At 40.4% G+C, this 16,738-nt stretch overlaps 1 protein-coding gene across 2 annotated transcripts in view; it reads right to left on the bottom strand.

The window, feature by feature from the left end:
• The window catches only part of aldh1l1 (aldehyde dehydrogenase 1 family, member L1), a 38,364-nt gene extending 27,308 nt beyond the window's left edge, over window positions 1-11,056 (bottom strand). The window contains exons 1-2 of one of the 2 annotated variants that reach the window (XM_086291177.1): window positions 10,927-11,056; window positions 343-488 (exon numbers count right to left, since the gene is read on the bottom strand). In XM_086291177.1, coding sequence (XP_086147303.1) covers window positions 343-469 — 127 coding nt within the window. In that variant the 5' untranslated portion in view covers window positions 470-488; window positions 10,927-11,056. Of the gene's footprint in view, window positions 1-342; window positions 489-1,810; window positions 1,933-10,926 lie in introns of those variants that run through there. The other variant, XM_086291178.1, reaches the window with a different exon arrangement.
• Window positions 11,057-16,738: the final 5,682 nt, after the last annotated feature.

The following is a 16,738-nucleotide window of genomic DNA, read 5'->3' as shown; positions in this document are numbered from 1 at the left end:
TCATTTCCAGTTGTTCCTTATTCTTCTGCAGTGATGTAAATCAGTTACAGATATTTTACTGCTCTGATATGAAAATGCATTCATTTGATACTTTCACTGATAAAGAAAACACAACACACTGCAATCAACAATGCAAGTTTGATGACCGAGCTGCAGAGATAAAACCAGTGGCCCGATTTCAAGTCACAGTTTCATTTGACACCATCATCAGTTTATTCCTAGCAGATGTGCAAAAAAATGCTTGCTTGGAAAGTCACTTTCAGCATTGCTTCGGTGACAGGAGAAAGGCAGTATTCCCATTAATATTCCCATTAAAATGATGTTGACGTTGTGAGTTCTTACCCAGTGGATCTGCCTTGCCATCCTTGTCAGGGATTGTGAAGACTCCTACAATGGTGTGCCCATCCTTCCTTAGCTCCTTGTACACTTCCTGGCCAAACAGACTCTGACCAATCACTGCAATCCTCATCCTGGCGCCTTTATGTGTTCTTGAGTTGCAGACATGTGCACGCAGAAAAATGAAATCGAATGGGATTTTCACATTATTCATTGCATTAGAGATGGACTGAACAGAGTCCTATTAAACAAACATTTCTGCCATCATACAACAGCAGTTTTGAGTGGACCATTTAATGTTAGAATTTCAGTCATGTTTTTTTCTTTTGTTTTACTTATTAGGAAGGTGCTGATTTGTTCATAGTCGATTTCTAGCCTTCAGTTTGTCCCTCTGTGAACCTGTTTGCATACAGCGAGGTGCATTGTTTTATTTAACCTCCTCTTGGTGAAATAAATAGGATGGCCAAAATAATGGAAACACTTTTCAATATGATGTAGAATGGTTCAACAGCATGATAAACTAAAGCCTCTACAGAAACCAGAAGCATTGTTTCTAACCACCACTGCTTCATCCTGCAGCTGCTGGACTTTACACACACATTAAAACACACCACTCCTGTTTTGGCTTACTTACACTTTCTCAGTCCCTCTCAGTTATAAACCAAAGGCTCTAAAACAGTCTATCCCACATAAAGTCCAGCGCAGAAATTTGTGATTTTCATAATGTTTTTGCATTTCTCACATAGTCTTATGCAATTTCTAGATATCGTAACTGTGTTGTTTAGTTTGCTATATTAAGTGACTAAAAGTACTATGAAGAACACCCTGATGGCTTTTAATATGCTCTATAAATAAAAATGACTTCACTGCTTTAGTCTTAGCTGTTGTTGTACTGTCTGCACTTGTTGTACTGTCAGCTGAGTGCATGTTACACATTAGTATCGTTACTTATTTTCTGTGACATCTAAAGAGTATTGCACACACAAGAAATGTCAATGAATCCAAAGTTGTAGTAACTTTATAATTGGATTCCTATCAGTAACTATTAGCAGCCTAGTTTGTCCGTGTTTGTGTTCATATATAGACTTGTGTCAGTGCAACTCGATCATTACGCTGCACAGTATTGTACAACTCAGTAATCACTACTCTGACAGTTTATTGACTTTGAGCTGAAAGGGCGGGGCATGGAGGATTGCCTCGGGTGTTGACCAATCAAATGCGCAGAAGAGTTGAACACTTGCGAGACAACTTCAGACAGCTGAAGTGAAGAGCACACATGCGTTCATCAGAATAAACAGAGTGCTGTGCAGACTGTTACAGTACGTGCAATCAAACTGCAGCTCTCAGCAGCGTCTGTACTACTTTATTATTACACAGTTTTTAACATGCGTGTGAGTGGCGAGAGGCCAATCAGCTGAGTGCACTCTGAGTCTGAAGAGTCTGAAAAACTAAGAGTAAATCCTGCTTCACTTACCGCTGCCTGCAGACCCAGCGCTTCTCTGCTTGCTTGAAAGAGCGACCGAAGGCAAAGCGTCGCTTTTAATTTCCTCCCTTCACACTCCAGCGACCCATTTACATAACATGCACACACAGCAGAGTGATTGGACAGGGGCTGATAATGAGGTTGCGGAGCAGCCAATCAGCTGCCGCTTTCTGTGACGGGCCCTATTCACAAACTGAGAAACGTCAACTATGACAGACCAGCACACGCTTCAATTATAACGCAAGTGTTCGGCCTGCAGCTGAGCACTGAGGTAACTTCACTTTTGTAAAGCTCCAAGTGTCCACAGGAGAAATGCCTTAAACTCGTTTAGCTTGCTTTGGTTGTTTAGAAACCTCCAGTCTCCCAAAACATTTCTGTGTATTTAAATCAACACATCAGCCAATCAGCCCAGCAACTATGAATACATGCAGCATAACCACCAACCTGACTGTATATAGAGGGTACAAAATGTCACAAAACATAACTAACTTTAACTGATCTGCTGCGTTGTTGTACGGGAGTAATACTCGTTTTCAGTTGTCCAGGAAGTATATCATACAAGTACTAAAGTATATTACATTATTATGAAATGCTGTACTTATTAAAGGGGAGGAAGAAGAAAAGCACTGAGCTGCACTCTTCTAATGCTGCATTTTGTCATTTGAGGCCTTGGAGTACAAGCATTAGAAGAAGCCCATATATTTCTTTCTTCATTTGTTTAGTTGATTTTGAAACTTTCATGATGATGCTGATCATTCCATTTATTATATAAAAGCGACAGTTTAACATAGTTCCAGTGTGAAGAAGTGCTGCACATAGAGCTTTTGGCTATTTCTAATTTCTGACCCTTGTCCAATGTTGTGGTTTTACATTCACAATAAAAAAACTAAATTCATAGCATTTATTCACATTATATACATAATATACAATAAATATAATATATACACACAGTATAAATGTAGTGTAAGAAAGATGGAGGGATCTCAGACCCTCTCAGTTATACAACAAAGGCTCCGTAATAGAAACAAGTGTAATAAATAATTATTTCCAAAAGTATGAATAATTAGAAAAGTACAGCATAATGAATTAAAATGACTGCAGCTCTGAGTTATTTTTAACCAGCCTTCGATGTTTATATGTACATTTAATATATGTTATCAGCTGGGTTTCAGTTGGAAGTGCGTTCCATGGATGATAAGCCATTGTGCTGGTTGACAGACTTTAGATTTAATTTATTTAGATTTCACAGCTGCCATTCACTACACTCTTTGTAATGAGATTACTGTCCTGCCCTTGAATATGTCTAGAAAGATAATCTGGGGCAAGAATATTTATACATTTGAAAAATAAATTAAGAAAACAGAAATAAATTAAAACTAAGTAAATTATTTTCTTTAAAATATGATAAGAACTCTGCAGAACTGGCTTTGGCTTGATTTTATAAAGATGTCAGATTCTTAGTTATATACGGTGATGCTCGTGACCAAACTGTTGTACAAAATAAAAAATGAGGAAATATTGTGGAATCAACGAATAACTGAGCTGCTGAAGTGGGTGTAATCTAATTAACTTGGATCAGTCTTGAAATCTTCTTCACATGTTTATCAAATTGGAGGATCTAAAATAATTTGTAACAAAGTATATATTAGTAAAAACTCCTCTATTCGTCAGTCCTTCACTTGGTTTTGAAATCTTCACGCTGATGCTGATTGTTGTTTGAAACTGGTTTCTAATTCCTGTCCATCAGGGATTCAGAGAAAGAAGAGCACACTAACAAATGTGGGAGCTGATAAGCTCTTTGTTGAAAGGTCAAAGGGCAGCAAGGTCAAAATGTGTGAGTCATTAAAACAATATTCTGTACATACCTTCTGCACCCACCCCTACATCATTTAGAGCATTACTCACATTACTTTCAAGCATTGCTGACGCACTCATTGCACTTCCTTCTGTATCTTATGTAAAGCAGCAACATCAGACTGAAAATGCTCAACTTTACAGGATTAACCAGAATGTTTAGATTGTGGGACAACAAACAAACAGATTGAGCCTCTGTGTAGAGTGCTGGTGCCAGCGCAGGCAGCTGAAGACACCTGCTGTCTGCTTCAGCTCATTTCTGCTAATTTGAGCTCAGTTCAGTACATTTTTATTGATGTTGTTTGGAGATATTTTTTCAACGAGGGATATGTTGTGTTTTTGCATCTTATCTGAAAAGCTTCATAACAGTTTCCTATATTCATTCTGATGAGTTTTTCTGAATGTGAAGGGTCAAAGGTCAGTAACCGGATCAAAGACAGTTAGGCCTTGATAACTGCTCGGATGTTGACTAATACATTTCAAACAAAGTCAAATTCTGGGAACGAGACTGCAGTGAGAGCTGGACCTTTCCTTTGCTCTGCAAAAATACTCTACATTTATTATTCATCTAAACAACTCCGGGCATAATCTGCACTGATCCATGGCCGAGTATAAAATACCATTTAATTATTGACTGCCCGCCACATGACTTTTTTAAAACTCTGACTGCTAGCTCTGTGTGTGTGTCTGCTTCAGTCTAACGTGAACTTGTTGGTTCTGGTCCTCAGGAGTCACTGAAGTTAATGATCTACTTTGTATACAGTAACCTGACCATCACACCAGCTCTACAGACTCAGTGGTTGGATGGCTTTTTCACTATTTTTCTGTGTGCTTTGTGTGTGTGTGTGTGTGTACTCATGTTGTGGGGACATGAATCTGTTTACACAGTCACGCTCTGTGGACACAGAGAAGCAATTGCCCATGAAGTTAATAATTACATTTCCAGATAAAGTTGGTTAAAGTTACTGTGAGGTCAGGTTTAGCAGGTTTACCATCCCAAACTAAAACGTCTGGGTGCATGAATTCAGTAAAACGTAGCAGAGGTGTGTAATGTGAAGAGGGATCGATCGGGTAGTGAGGCGTGTTGGATGTCAAGTTTTCAGCTTCATGAAGGAGGCTCTCTTCTCCCTGCTTAGGCAGCCGTAATAGCTTAAAGCTACTTGTAATGTCCTCTCTTCAAAAATGTAGTAAATTTAGTGAAGCTTTCTAGCTGTGACTTTATGTACAAAAGATCTGTCTGTTGTGTTGAAGAGATTACTGCAGAAGCTGAGCTTTGATGGGCGAATGACCGCACCATCAGTTAACCAGGCAAGCCGTCGAAAACACATTCTTATTGTAATGAAGGCTTGTGAAATGGCAAATGTGGGTAGTGTCGTCATCCCCTCATGTTCTATCTCTGCTGTCCGTGTCTGTGGGCTGGGGATGTGGCCAACACCTTGAACTGTGACTTCATTAAAACTCTGCTTCTGTGGCCTATCTTTAAGCTCTCTCTGCATGTCTGATTCACTGCCCGAGTATCATTCTCTACATGGCTTTATAGCCTTTCAAGAGGAGAACTGAACAGTCCTAAATCTTTATTGAGAATTTAGCTCCCAGGCTTTCAGCTCTCTTCTCCTAAATGTGCATCTCAGCACCCAGATTTGGGAAACATCAGTAATTCACTCAATAGGTTTAATAGTCTGTACTTTAGCACTCAATAATGTAGCGCCTGTGAAATGCAGATATGCTCCACCTGTCAATCCTTTTCATTGAATCAATGATCATATGCACGGCCACAAATGAGCGTGCGGGAAAGCTGAATGGAGAAGTTATTAAACTTTCTCATAAAAGATTAAATAACATCCTACTTTTCTGGACTGATCAGCAGTAATAAGCACCATCCAAGTATCCTGCTTAGCACCACCGCTTCATCCTGCTCAGTTTGTTTTTCCTGTCAAGTCATCTGCTGAATGTGAAAAATGCCTCGGTGTCAGGTCACAGTTCAAGCTGTTTCCTCTCAAGTGTCTCATCCACTTCTTTTTTCTGAATTTTATCTGATTTCCACGACAGATCTCCTTGATATAGTTTCTCATATACATACATTGTGCTACCAAACTAACTTTATTCCTCGATTTCTTATTGAAAGCTATCATTCTCTCGATAGATTTCTCAAGCAAGCTGTCACTCAGCTTTCTCGCCAGCTGACTGTAATTTTAAAGAGTTCCTAAAATGAAAACATAACGTGGCCTGTTGGGCCACATGTTTCCAAAAAAAGGAAGTAATCTAGTAATGTTACAATAGCCAAAAAATGCCGTTTGTCAGCTGAATTTGGTTATGCAGAAAAAAAAAGATTTTCCTTATTCTCAAGCTATATTAAAAAAAGGAATTAGAGCTAAGTGGCCACACAATAGGAATCTGATTGGTCTATTTTTCCTATTTATTCCCATAACACAAAGTAGATTCAAACTACTGTGGTCTCCATTTTGAGGTTATGGGACAGTGTGAGACTGATGGCATGAAGCGGCTCGTGTAAGTGTTCTGGTACTTTTGTGCTTATAGAGTGCACACAGGTAGTAAACACTTAACGTAGATAAAAGTACTTTGTCAGTGGGTGAATGACGCATGTTGTATACAGTGCTTTGAGTTCTCAAGTAAAGTAATCAAGAACCAGACCAGACCATTTATGAAGCCGTGAGGTTAACCGTTTTTACCAGCATTGCTTTCTTGTAGTATTTGCAACACCAGTGTTACATTTTCTCTTAAAGCATGGATCTCCATCACCTTTCCTTCTGATGATCCCCAACATTAATGGTTTTTTTTGCACAAAGATGAGTTCTATACATAAATTTCTTTTGTGTTGGGAAAAGGGAGAAAATGCCACAGAAATTCTAGAAACGTACCTAAGCCATTTCATTAATTTATTAATGTATTTAACTGATTTGGTTTTGATTGCTTTGGCCTTAAAGTTTGCTCTATGGATATTTTAAACATAAAAACTCCAAATCAACAGACCTCTTGTGTTCTTTTTCAAACACAAGGGGGCAGCACTCTATCACAGAACAGGTTAGAGAAAACTAACTATAGTAAAGGGTCAAAGGGTTCTGAGATATTTGACTGAGTATATGATTGTGTACTACAGAGTGTTTGGAGCACCAAAGAAATTTTGGGCTGTTATACTTTCTTGGTCACAGAATATCCTGAGAACAAAAACAAAAGTGTGGCAGTGCTACATCAATAATGAAAATAAAAACACAATAAAAGATTAATCAGTCTCTGAGCTGATACTTCATCAGATATTCTATAGAAAGCAACACATCTTGTCAGGTGAGACAGAAAGTGCTTGAGCTGAATATAAAATTAATTCTAATTAATTCTTGTTGCGCCGACTTCTCTTATTTTCTCCAGCCCTGGGTGGAGTTTCTCCATTGGTGCAGTCCTTCCTACTCCTGCTATGCATTTGGTAATCAAGTGGTAGGCATTACAAGCCTGGAGGTTTCATTTCATTTTGGAGCATTTTGTCCCGTGCACCCTGAAGAAGGAGCCCGCCAGTAAATGTGGGGATACTGGTAGATGGGTCAAGTAATGATGTTCCTCACACGCAGCTTCCTGCAACAGTACGCTTCGGCAATGACAGTTTGTCATGCAAGCTTTGATCGACTGAGGAGTAGATCAAAATCTCCAGTCGGCTCTCCAATTTCAAATCTCAATTAACACACTCTCCTTGGCGTATCAATAACTGCACGAAATGGTCAACTATACACCAGGAGTATACTTCGGATTGAGGCAATTTATCTTTGGCTTAGTCACTTAGTCATTTCTAAGTAATCACTAAGAAATCAGTAAGTACCTGGAGTTTTTTGTCTTTTCTGCTCCTCAGACTATATTTATGGTGGAAGAGCCAGAGGAGTTTGTTTTGCCTGTCTAACTGTTTAAAATCCGCTGTACCTCCAACCAATCCAACCACTTATCCAGCAATATACCCTCAACCTGATTTATTACTGGTGCCACCTGAATAATGCCATTAAGCCACCTTTACAATCTCTGCTGCCCAGAGAGAGAAGCCATGGAAACCTACAAGGATTTACGTACTGCTGGGATAATCCAACCGTCTTGATGCAGGCTTCTTCTTTTTTGTTGAAAAGGACAAGATGTTGTAACGATGTATCGATTACTGAGGATTAAATTAGATCGCTGTAAAGAGCAAATAACCCACCATTACCTGCTTTTGAGGCTTCACATGGAGTTTCCATCTTCAGTAAGCTTGATTTACGAAATGCTTACCATTGTGTATGCATAATAGAAGATTGTGTGACTTGAGTGGAAAACTGCTTTCAGTGTTCCTTTGGGGCACTTTGAGGGGACTGTTATGTCCTTTGGCATAGCTTATGCTCTAGCAGTTTTCCAACCATTAGTAAGTGATGCATTGAGATTTTCTTCACATTTTTGTGTTTGTCTGTTCTCAAAAACATCAGGTTGAGTGGGTTCTGTATGAAATGAGAAAAGTGAGTTTTGCATGCCAACTGTGTCCTTCCTAGAATACACTCTTCAGAGTGAGACAGAGTCCAATCCCTTTTCAGAAGACTGGTTCAAGAACTCAAGCCATGCACTGAGGTGAGCCACACTATATCTAGCAGTACCTCTCAACCTCACCCACTAACTCAGGCTCCTTCCTGTCAGTCTTGGTAGCCAGGAATCAGTCCGCTAGGGCCTCTGCTGCCTGGGACACGATGCACCCGACCCCCATGGTGCCCCCTTTTCGAGGTGTACCCAGCTGGGCCCCATGGACGAAGGGACCAAACTCCTGCTCTCGAGCCCTCCTTAGGCCTGGCTCCAGGGCGGGGCCCCGGTAACCTTATCCCAGGCCAGGCTGAACTGTCCCCTTTATGTTCTACTCATAGGGGCCTTCTGAATCGCTTTTTGTCTGGTCCCTCAACCAGGACCAATTTGTCATGGGAGACCCTACCAGGGAGCAAATGCCCTCAGACAACATAGGCCTGGGATTCCTGGGACACACAAACCTCTCCACCACCACCATTACTTAAAGAGCCATCAGTTGACCAAGCTCTTAGCTAATTATAGGCCAAGGTCCAAATAACTACTCTTGAAAGAGTACCTATAAAACAATTTACTGATCATCTAGATGTCCGTATAGCAATAAGTCGGACTCATTCCCGGTGGGTGATGGGCTCTGCCAGGGCTGCCCATTTCACTGGTTCTGTTCACAATTTTTATGGACAGAATTTCTGGGTGTAGCCAGGAAGCTGAAGGCTTTCACTTGGGTGGTCTCAGGATCTCATCTCTGCTTTTCGTGGATGATGTGGTTCTGTTGGCTTCATCGGGTGAGGGCCTCCAGCTCGCACTGGAATGGTTTGCTCCTGAGTGTGAAGCGGTGGGAATGAGAATCAGCACCTCCAAATCTGAGGCCGTGGTCCTCAGATTTGTGGTGGAGGTGCAGTGTAGCTGACCTGGAGGTGTAGTGCACACTCCAGGTCAGATTCGAGTTCCTGCCCCAAGTGGAGGAGTTTAAGTATCTCAGGGTCTTGTTCACGAGTGACGGGAAAAGGGGGCGGGAGATCGACAGACGAATTGGTGCTGCGGCTGTAGTGACGCGGACGCTGCACTGGTTCATCATGGTGAAGAGAGAGCTGAGTGTAAAAGCAAAGCTCTCAATTTACTGGTTGATCGACGTCCCTACCCTCACCTATGGTCACGAGCTGTGGGTAGTGAGGATACAAGCAGCAGAAATCAGCTTCCTCTGAAGGGTGGCTGTCCTCTCCCTCAGAGATAGGTTGAGAAGTTCAGCTTTCTCTTCTGTGGAACCATTTTCCAGTTTGGATTCAGGAGACAGATACTCTTCCTGCTTTTAAGATTAGGCTTCAAATTTTTCTTTTTAATAAAGCATATACTTAGGGCTGGATCAGATGACCCTGAATCCTCCCTTAGTTACTCTGCAATAGGTCTATTTAACTTTAACTTTGTGTCTTCCTTTCTTTACCCCCAACTGGTTGGGGCAATTGGTTGTCCCTCCCTGATCCTGGTTCTGCTGGAGGTTTCTTCCTGTTAAAAAGGAGTTTTTCCGTCCCACTGCTGAAAAACTACATGCTCATAGGGGCTCATAGGGGATTGCTGGAATTTTCTCTGTTGTTTTTGTATTATTGTAGGGTCTTTACCTCACAATATAAAGCACGTTGAGGCAACTGTTGTTGTGATTTGGGACTATTTAAATAAAACTGAACTGAATTGAATTGAACTAGTTATGTTATTACTTATTTTAATATGACCCCAGATGTGTTTCTCAGTAACTACATTAGAGGTGTGTAAATATTCAGAGGATATTGGTGAAATATGTCCCTTTTTTTAAACTCAAACAGAGCAATCATCTGATCCGTGTTATTGGTTGTGTTTCTCTTCTGTCTCTTTATAGCTGAGTACATATATTCAGTGTTTACTGTGTATACAGAGTGTCGGGAGTGAGAAAGATGCTCCGTACTCTCCATTGTGGATAGGAGCCGCACATATCAATCATGGGGATTATAATTATAGCCTGTGTGTATGTATGCATGTGTCCTGATTGGCAGCGAGCTCTCTAGTGGGGTCACTGTTGTGTATGCACAGTGTATTTTCAGACCACACTCTGGCTCCACACTTCTTGAGAGTCACTGGCTATAAATACACTCTGTGTCCTCCATTAGCTTTCCTGGAACAAGATGAAACACCTGCTTTCCAGCCCACAAACACACACAAGCTTAATGAAGAATAATAGGAGATACAGCTTTGAGCGGAAATAAACCAACATATATTTTAAAGGTTCTCTTTAATTTACTCTTCAGTTTTAACTAGTTCAACTAGTTTAACTACTGCCTTCATCTTCCTCAGCAGCAGAATGAAGCACTGATAGCTTTGAGAATCACAAATTTAACTGCTAAAGTGCTAAAACTGGTGATAATGGGAAGACACACTAAAGTAAACTTAAATGTGTGTGTGTCCTGTGGCTCTCTGCCTAAAGCCTCATCCATCAGACTGCTGGTATTGTAGTACTGGCACCATCACAAGGTATAAAAATAAAATACAGCCCAGCTAATAAAAACCCCAGGATGCTGCCAGGGTTTCAGACCAGTGACTTGCATAATGCCATTAATCTGGTAAGTCGAAGAAAATGTAGACAGGGTTCACATGAGTGGGTGATAGGTGGAGTTAAAAAAAATTGTATAAAAAAATAAATCTCCCTCTCACCCCTCTGGATGGTGTGTGCATGCATGCGTGTGCAGCCTTACTTGTAGTTCCTGTAGTTTTCAAAAGTAGAATGGGAGGCACGGTCTTCAGCTTTTTGTGGAACCAGCTCCCAGTTTGGATTCAGGGCAGACACTCTCTCTACTTTTGATAAACTTTTGATAAAGCTTATAGTTAGGGCTGGATCAGGTGAATGTGAGCCATCCATAACTGTGCTACAACAATCTATAACTGTGCTACACCGAGCAGTTCTTCACTCAATGACTGCCTGCATAAATAACTGCTGCCAGGTGTTCACAGTGTTGGCACTGACATTTGGCACTGGTGTCGTGTTCTTTTTACCCAGATGTTCTGCCAGTATTATCCAGTTTAAGCTCTGGGCACATTTGTCCTCTTACTTGGAGCTGGGAGTACAGCCTGGAAGGATCTTTAGACAACAGGCCATTTATTTTCTTAGCCTTTGCTTCTCTGGTGTATCTCTTCAGCCTAGAGCCTCACTTGTGGACATGTTATTGTGGCTCTTATTCAGGCATCTTATTTAGGACCTGTCTCTTATGGAGCCCTTCTGTACCTCTGTTGGCTGACATCCTTCCAGCTGTAACCTTTGGTTATCAAGGTTTTTATTTTTCTATTGATGTTTTAGCATTGAGCTGCTAGGTTCCTGGTTAGCATGGATGTTGGTCTTCTGCTTATTCATAGTTCTCACAGGTGTTATGTATTCTATCAATTCCACGTTCTCAGTCCCCGTCCTGCTTCCCAACAACCTTGTTCACCTGGGCAACATCCAACATCCTGCTAAATGAGAACCACATGTGGCCACCTTCCCTGAGTCTGATTTAACTGATTTAAAGTTTCTTCCTGTTTTTTTTTTCTCTTTTGTTGCAAGCGGTTGCTTCACATGGAAATGTTGAATTTTCCTGATTAATATAAGGTTGTATGCACGTTTTATGACTTTCCCCTCACCAGGTCTGGTGATCAGATTGTTTTTGCACACAAAGCCAGACTTTGTGTTGATGAATTCCTATAAGGTTCACTTTTCTGTAGAAGATACTTTTTTCCCCCAAGAACAGGATAGGTTGTCTTATAAAAACATTTTCAGTCTGAATCATGTCTCCTTACTGTATCTTCTCTGTAACCCCCTCTCTGCTGGAGGGGCCGTCTGCCTCAGTCTGGCTCTCCAGAGGCTTGCTGAAGAAACAGCAGCCAAGCATTCCCGACTTGCATGATCCTTGCTCATGAAATGTTTGGCCTTTGTGCTGCTTAGGGACAACGATAAAAATACTTCCTATCCCATCATTGCAGCCTCCTTCCTCATTTGTGCACCAATAAAGCTCACTCTCACATGAAAGAGCAGCTCTCACTCTCATCATTATATTTTGGTTCAGGAAAGATTTGCTCAAACAACTGAGTCAGTTAATTGAACAAAATGTATTGAGTTGTTTCTATATGTCCTGAACACAGTTATATAAGTAGGGGAGACCGGGGATAGTTGTAACGTGGGTCAGTTGTAACACTTCAAATTTCTCCAATCAGGGCTAAGTTTCAAATGATGTGACTCATCCTGTGCATGCCCAACTCAGTTCTGCTATCACATGTGAAAAATCAGCACATTTTGTCAAAAAAAGACAATTTAACACCAAAAAAAGTAATTTGTATGCCAAAAAGTAAGTTTTTCTACTTTATTTCAATGTTTAATAGCATTATCTGCTTTGCAGTTAAAGTCATCAAACTTAAATTATGTTATTTGTATGTCTATGGGGATATATTCTGTGTAGGTCTTTAGTGCTAATGTTTTAGCCGTTGGCTGTAATGTTAGCTAGTTCATGGCTATAGGAGTCTGGGTCAGTTGTAACAGCAACAGTCTGGGTTAGTTGTAACAATAATGCAAATGTTACAACTTACCACACTATTACTTTAACTTATATTAAACAAGTTGGGGCAACGACATCAGCAGAGAGAGGTTCACTGGTCGCTTTTGTATATGTGGTTAATGCCATTGGCAACACAATTCCTCCACTGTTTGTGTTCCCACACATACATTATGCAGACCTCTGTGTCAGAGATGGGCCAGTAGGAAGTACTGGTAGTGGAAATAAATCAGGATGAGTGCAAGAAACAGATTTCCTCATCTTTCTGAAGCACTTTGCAAACCACACCAAGGTAAGCCATGATAAAAAGTAATGGAATTGCGATGCTGGTGAACAACTACATTTTTTCAGCTTCATTGTTATGTTCAAAATTGGTGCAAGAGTTGTCGGTTATAATGCCCACTGAGCCAATGAGGCCAAACTCAAGGAAGACCAACCAAAATTAATGAAATATTCAGTTGCAGAAAATTCCATAATTTGTCTTTTTTGGGGGGTTGGAATATGTTCAAAAGCTAGATTTCTGCATTCTGTCACACACACACACACACACACACACACACACACACACACACACACACACACACACACACAGCTACATAAATGGATGTAAGTGCATTCATGTGTTGAATAAACAAAGATTACATGTTAATATTTTGTTAGTACCCTTATTTCATTGTGTTACATTTTACCCCAGGATATGTTACAACTAACCCAGACTATGGGGTTAATTGTAACATTTCACTCTTTGTGTTTGAGACCATACCATGCAATGGGTAATTGTGCTGCAGAGAAAATAGCTGTACTATTTAATAGCAGAGACATGTAAATACTTTGCATTACATTTTGAATCCACTACCTTAAAAGAGCTCCAATTTACAGACAGAAATGTCAAAAATGTTACAACTATCCCCGGTCTCCCCTACACTACTATGGCAGGCAGGAATAAGGTTAGTCAAACTGTGCAAAAATTCCATTGGACTATTGAGTTTTTTGGGGGGGGAAAGACAGTCATGGTGATAGTACTAAACAGTGTTGGTCAAGTTACTTGAAAAAAGTAATCAGTAACTAATTACTGATTACTTCCCCCCAAAAGTAATCCCGTTACTTTACTGATTACTTATTTTCAAAAGTAATTAATTACTTAGTTACTTAGTTACTTTTTAAAAACACGATTTACAACTTGAATAGGTGATAAAGCGATAGATCTTTCAGCCCAATTCTACTTTTTCTGCATAATCCATCATACAAAATGTAATCAAATGGAAAATTATCTCTTTTTTAAACTTGTTTTATCAGTTTAAATCTTTTAACTTTATGCATCAAGCAAAAATTTAATTATCTGCAACATTCTCTGACTGGAAGAAATTAGTTTAACATTTAAACCTATTTTCTGCACATTCCAGCACATAAAATAAAATATTTTTTGTGTTTACACTCACTCTTTCAAATAGATGCAAGTAAAACACAGCAGAAAATAAATAAAGTCAAAGACTCAGCGGTCCTGTTGCTCTATTTTCACCTGTAAAGCAGGAGTTGGGTAGGCGGAGGTTTACCCTGGTGCAGGTGTGCCGCAGCGGTCAGTGGAAGGATACGGCAGTTTCTCTGTGAATTTCCCATTACGTCGTAGCGCACTCGGTATGGAAGCCCGTTTCCGCCACAAAAAAAAAAAAAAAGAGGATCCATAACTCAAAATTCCGAGTTATTTTCTCGAAATTTCGATTTATTAACTCAAAATCTTGAGAAAAGTAACTCGAAATTTCGAGTTAGCACTGCCAATCAGTAATCTATGTGAATGACGTCATTTCCTTGTTACCCGGAAGCTGAAGCCCTCAGCTACAAATGCTACAGCTAAGCTACCGGTATTACATCCAGTCGTGAATGCACAGATTGCTGAGTGTTTTCAGCCTGGCTTCACAAATGATGAAATCCCCGTGTTATTAGCTGAATCACATGGTGTTACTATCAGCAAACGTACTCGCGAAAGCGCCAATTTGTTGGGATCCGTTTTTGAGTGCGCGGTCCTCTGCGCCATATGCTTCCGGGTAACAAGAAAGCGACCTCATTCACGTATATTTTTGATTGGCAGAGCTAACTCGAAATTTTGAGAAAAGTAACTCGAAATTTCGAGTTATGGATACTAGCTTTTTTGTTTTTATTTAGTGGCGGAAACGGGCTTCCATACACTCGGTGCTTGCTCGGAAGTTTAGGGGTTTCTTTCGCTGTAAGAAGAAGTTTTCTTCCCACGCACGATGGACACTAATGTTTTTGTCACTTTTTATGGAATCAAACTCAAAGTAAGGTCAGTACTTCCACGCTTTAAACGCTGCACGCTCATACTCTCTTCCGCACTTGATATATGATCCATTGTTGATCTGCACACAGCTGTTGTCACGACGTAGCACTCGCTTACGTCACTGTCATGAGACATTCTCGCAAAAAAAATCACGGTTTTAGTAACGCAGTAACGCAGCGTTCCTACGGGAAAGTAAAGGTAATATAATTACCGTTTTTGCAATAGTAATCCCTTACTTTACTCGTTACTTGAAAAAGTAATCGGATTACAGTAACGCGTTACTGCCCATCTCTGGTACTAAATCAGATTTATAGAAAACTCCAAATATAACAATTAAAAACTTCTGCATATCCTAGACACAGTTTACAAATATGATCCTGAACCAAGGAAGACTTCTTTACAAAAAAAAAGCAAAAATCAAGAGTCTTTGCTGTTGGGGATTTCCTGGATAAATTGGAGTGAGTTGCCCCATCACTCCTCCAAACACATCCAGGGATTAAAAAAAATAAAGCTTAGTCACACAAAAGTTCACAAAGAATCCTCACAAAACAAAACGAAATGTTTTTGGAACGACAATAATGTGACGGAACAGCTGTGAAAGTGACAACGGCTGATAGGTCTGTGAAGGTTCTCAGTCATCCAGGTCATCGTAGTCAAAGGAGCTTGCAAAGAAAAGCGTCTGGACTTCTTTAAGTTGCTTGAAGACGTTTCACATCTCATCCGAGAAGCTTCTTCAGTTCTAAGGTCAAATGGTGGAGAGTCCCAGATATAAACCTAGTGGGAGTTTCCCCCCCACAGAGGGACAAAAGGACCCCCTGATGATCCTCTAATCGCCTGAGCCAAGGTGTGAAAGCGGGTGTGGGTCCCAATCAGCCAGAGTTTTGGGTGAGTTCATTGTGAAACCTGGCCCCACCTTATCATGCGAATTCCTGAGGTCAGATGGCCCAGGATGTGAGTGGGCATTAAGGCGTCTGGGGAGGGATCTCAAAACTGGATTATAGATGGCAGAGAGTTGGTGTCGTAAACCCCCGCCTCTGTTCAAAGATGGTCGCTCACAGTGGACATAGATGGCTTCTTTCACTCCTCTTTCAAACCATCTGTCCTCTCTGTCCAAAATGTGAACGTTGGCATCCTCAAGCAACTTAAAGAAGTCCAGACGCTTTTCTTTGCAATCTCTTTTGACAACGGCTAATAGCAAACATGGATCTGCAGGATTATATGAATCGTGGCTTCCTTAACGGTGTCCCACTGCAGTCCTTTGCACGTTTTAATTTTCACTTCAGCAGCATCGTCTCCCAAAAAACCTCACTCTGCTTTTGAGATATTTTTCTCTACTTCCTGTCACATTACACTGTGTGTCGCAGGCAGAGTTTCGGACCCAGTATGTAAGGGAGACTGAAGGTCTTCCAGTTTGTTTCTAGCTCTGTATTAGAATGAGGTGTATGCTATCAGCAGGGGATAACTTTTTAAAAAGTCTATTATATAGTCACAGTCCTTCTTTTTTGCACAGTCAAAATGAAAGTGTGTTTATATCTCTCCTTCTCAAAAGTTTTGTAGTTTTTCCCCAACCACCACAGGAATGTAGGAAAAAAGAGAGGGCAAGAGTGTTTAATGTGAGCAAATTCTAACTTTAGTAGAGTATCTATTCATTTTTGATAAATTTTTATTAATAAACTTGTTATTTTAGAACGACAT

This window comes from Aulonocara sp. 'chitande type north' Nkhata Bay, linkage group LG5 (assembly GCF_057382095.1).
Source record: "Aulonocara sp. 'chitande type north' Nkhata Bay isolate Kocher_YH1m ecotype deep benthic linkage group LG5, A_spYH_male_GT1.1, whole genome shotgun sequence".
In the NCBI taxonomy this organism is placed as follows: domain Eukaryota; kingdom Metazoa; phylum Chordata; class Actinopteri; order Cichliformes; family Cichlidae; genus Aulonocara; species Aulonocara sp. 'chitande type north' Nkhata Bay.
The sequence above is the reverse complement of the archived record's forward strand: the minus strand, read 5'-3'. Positions and strand labels throughout refer to the sequence as shown.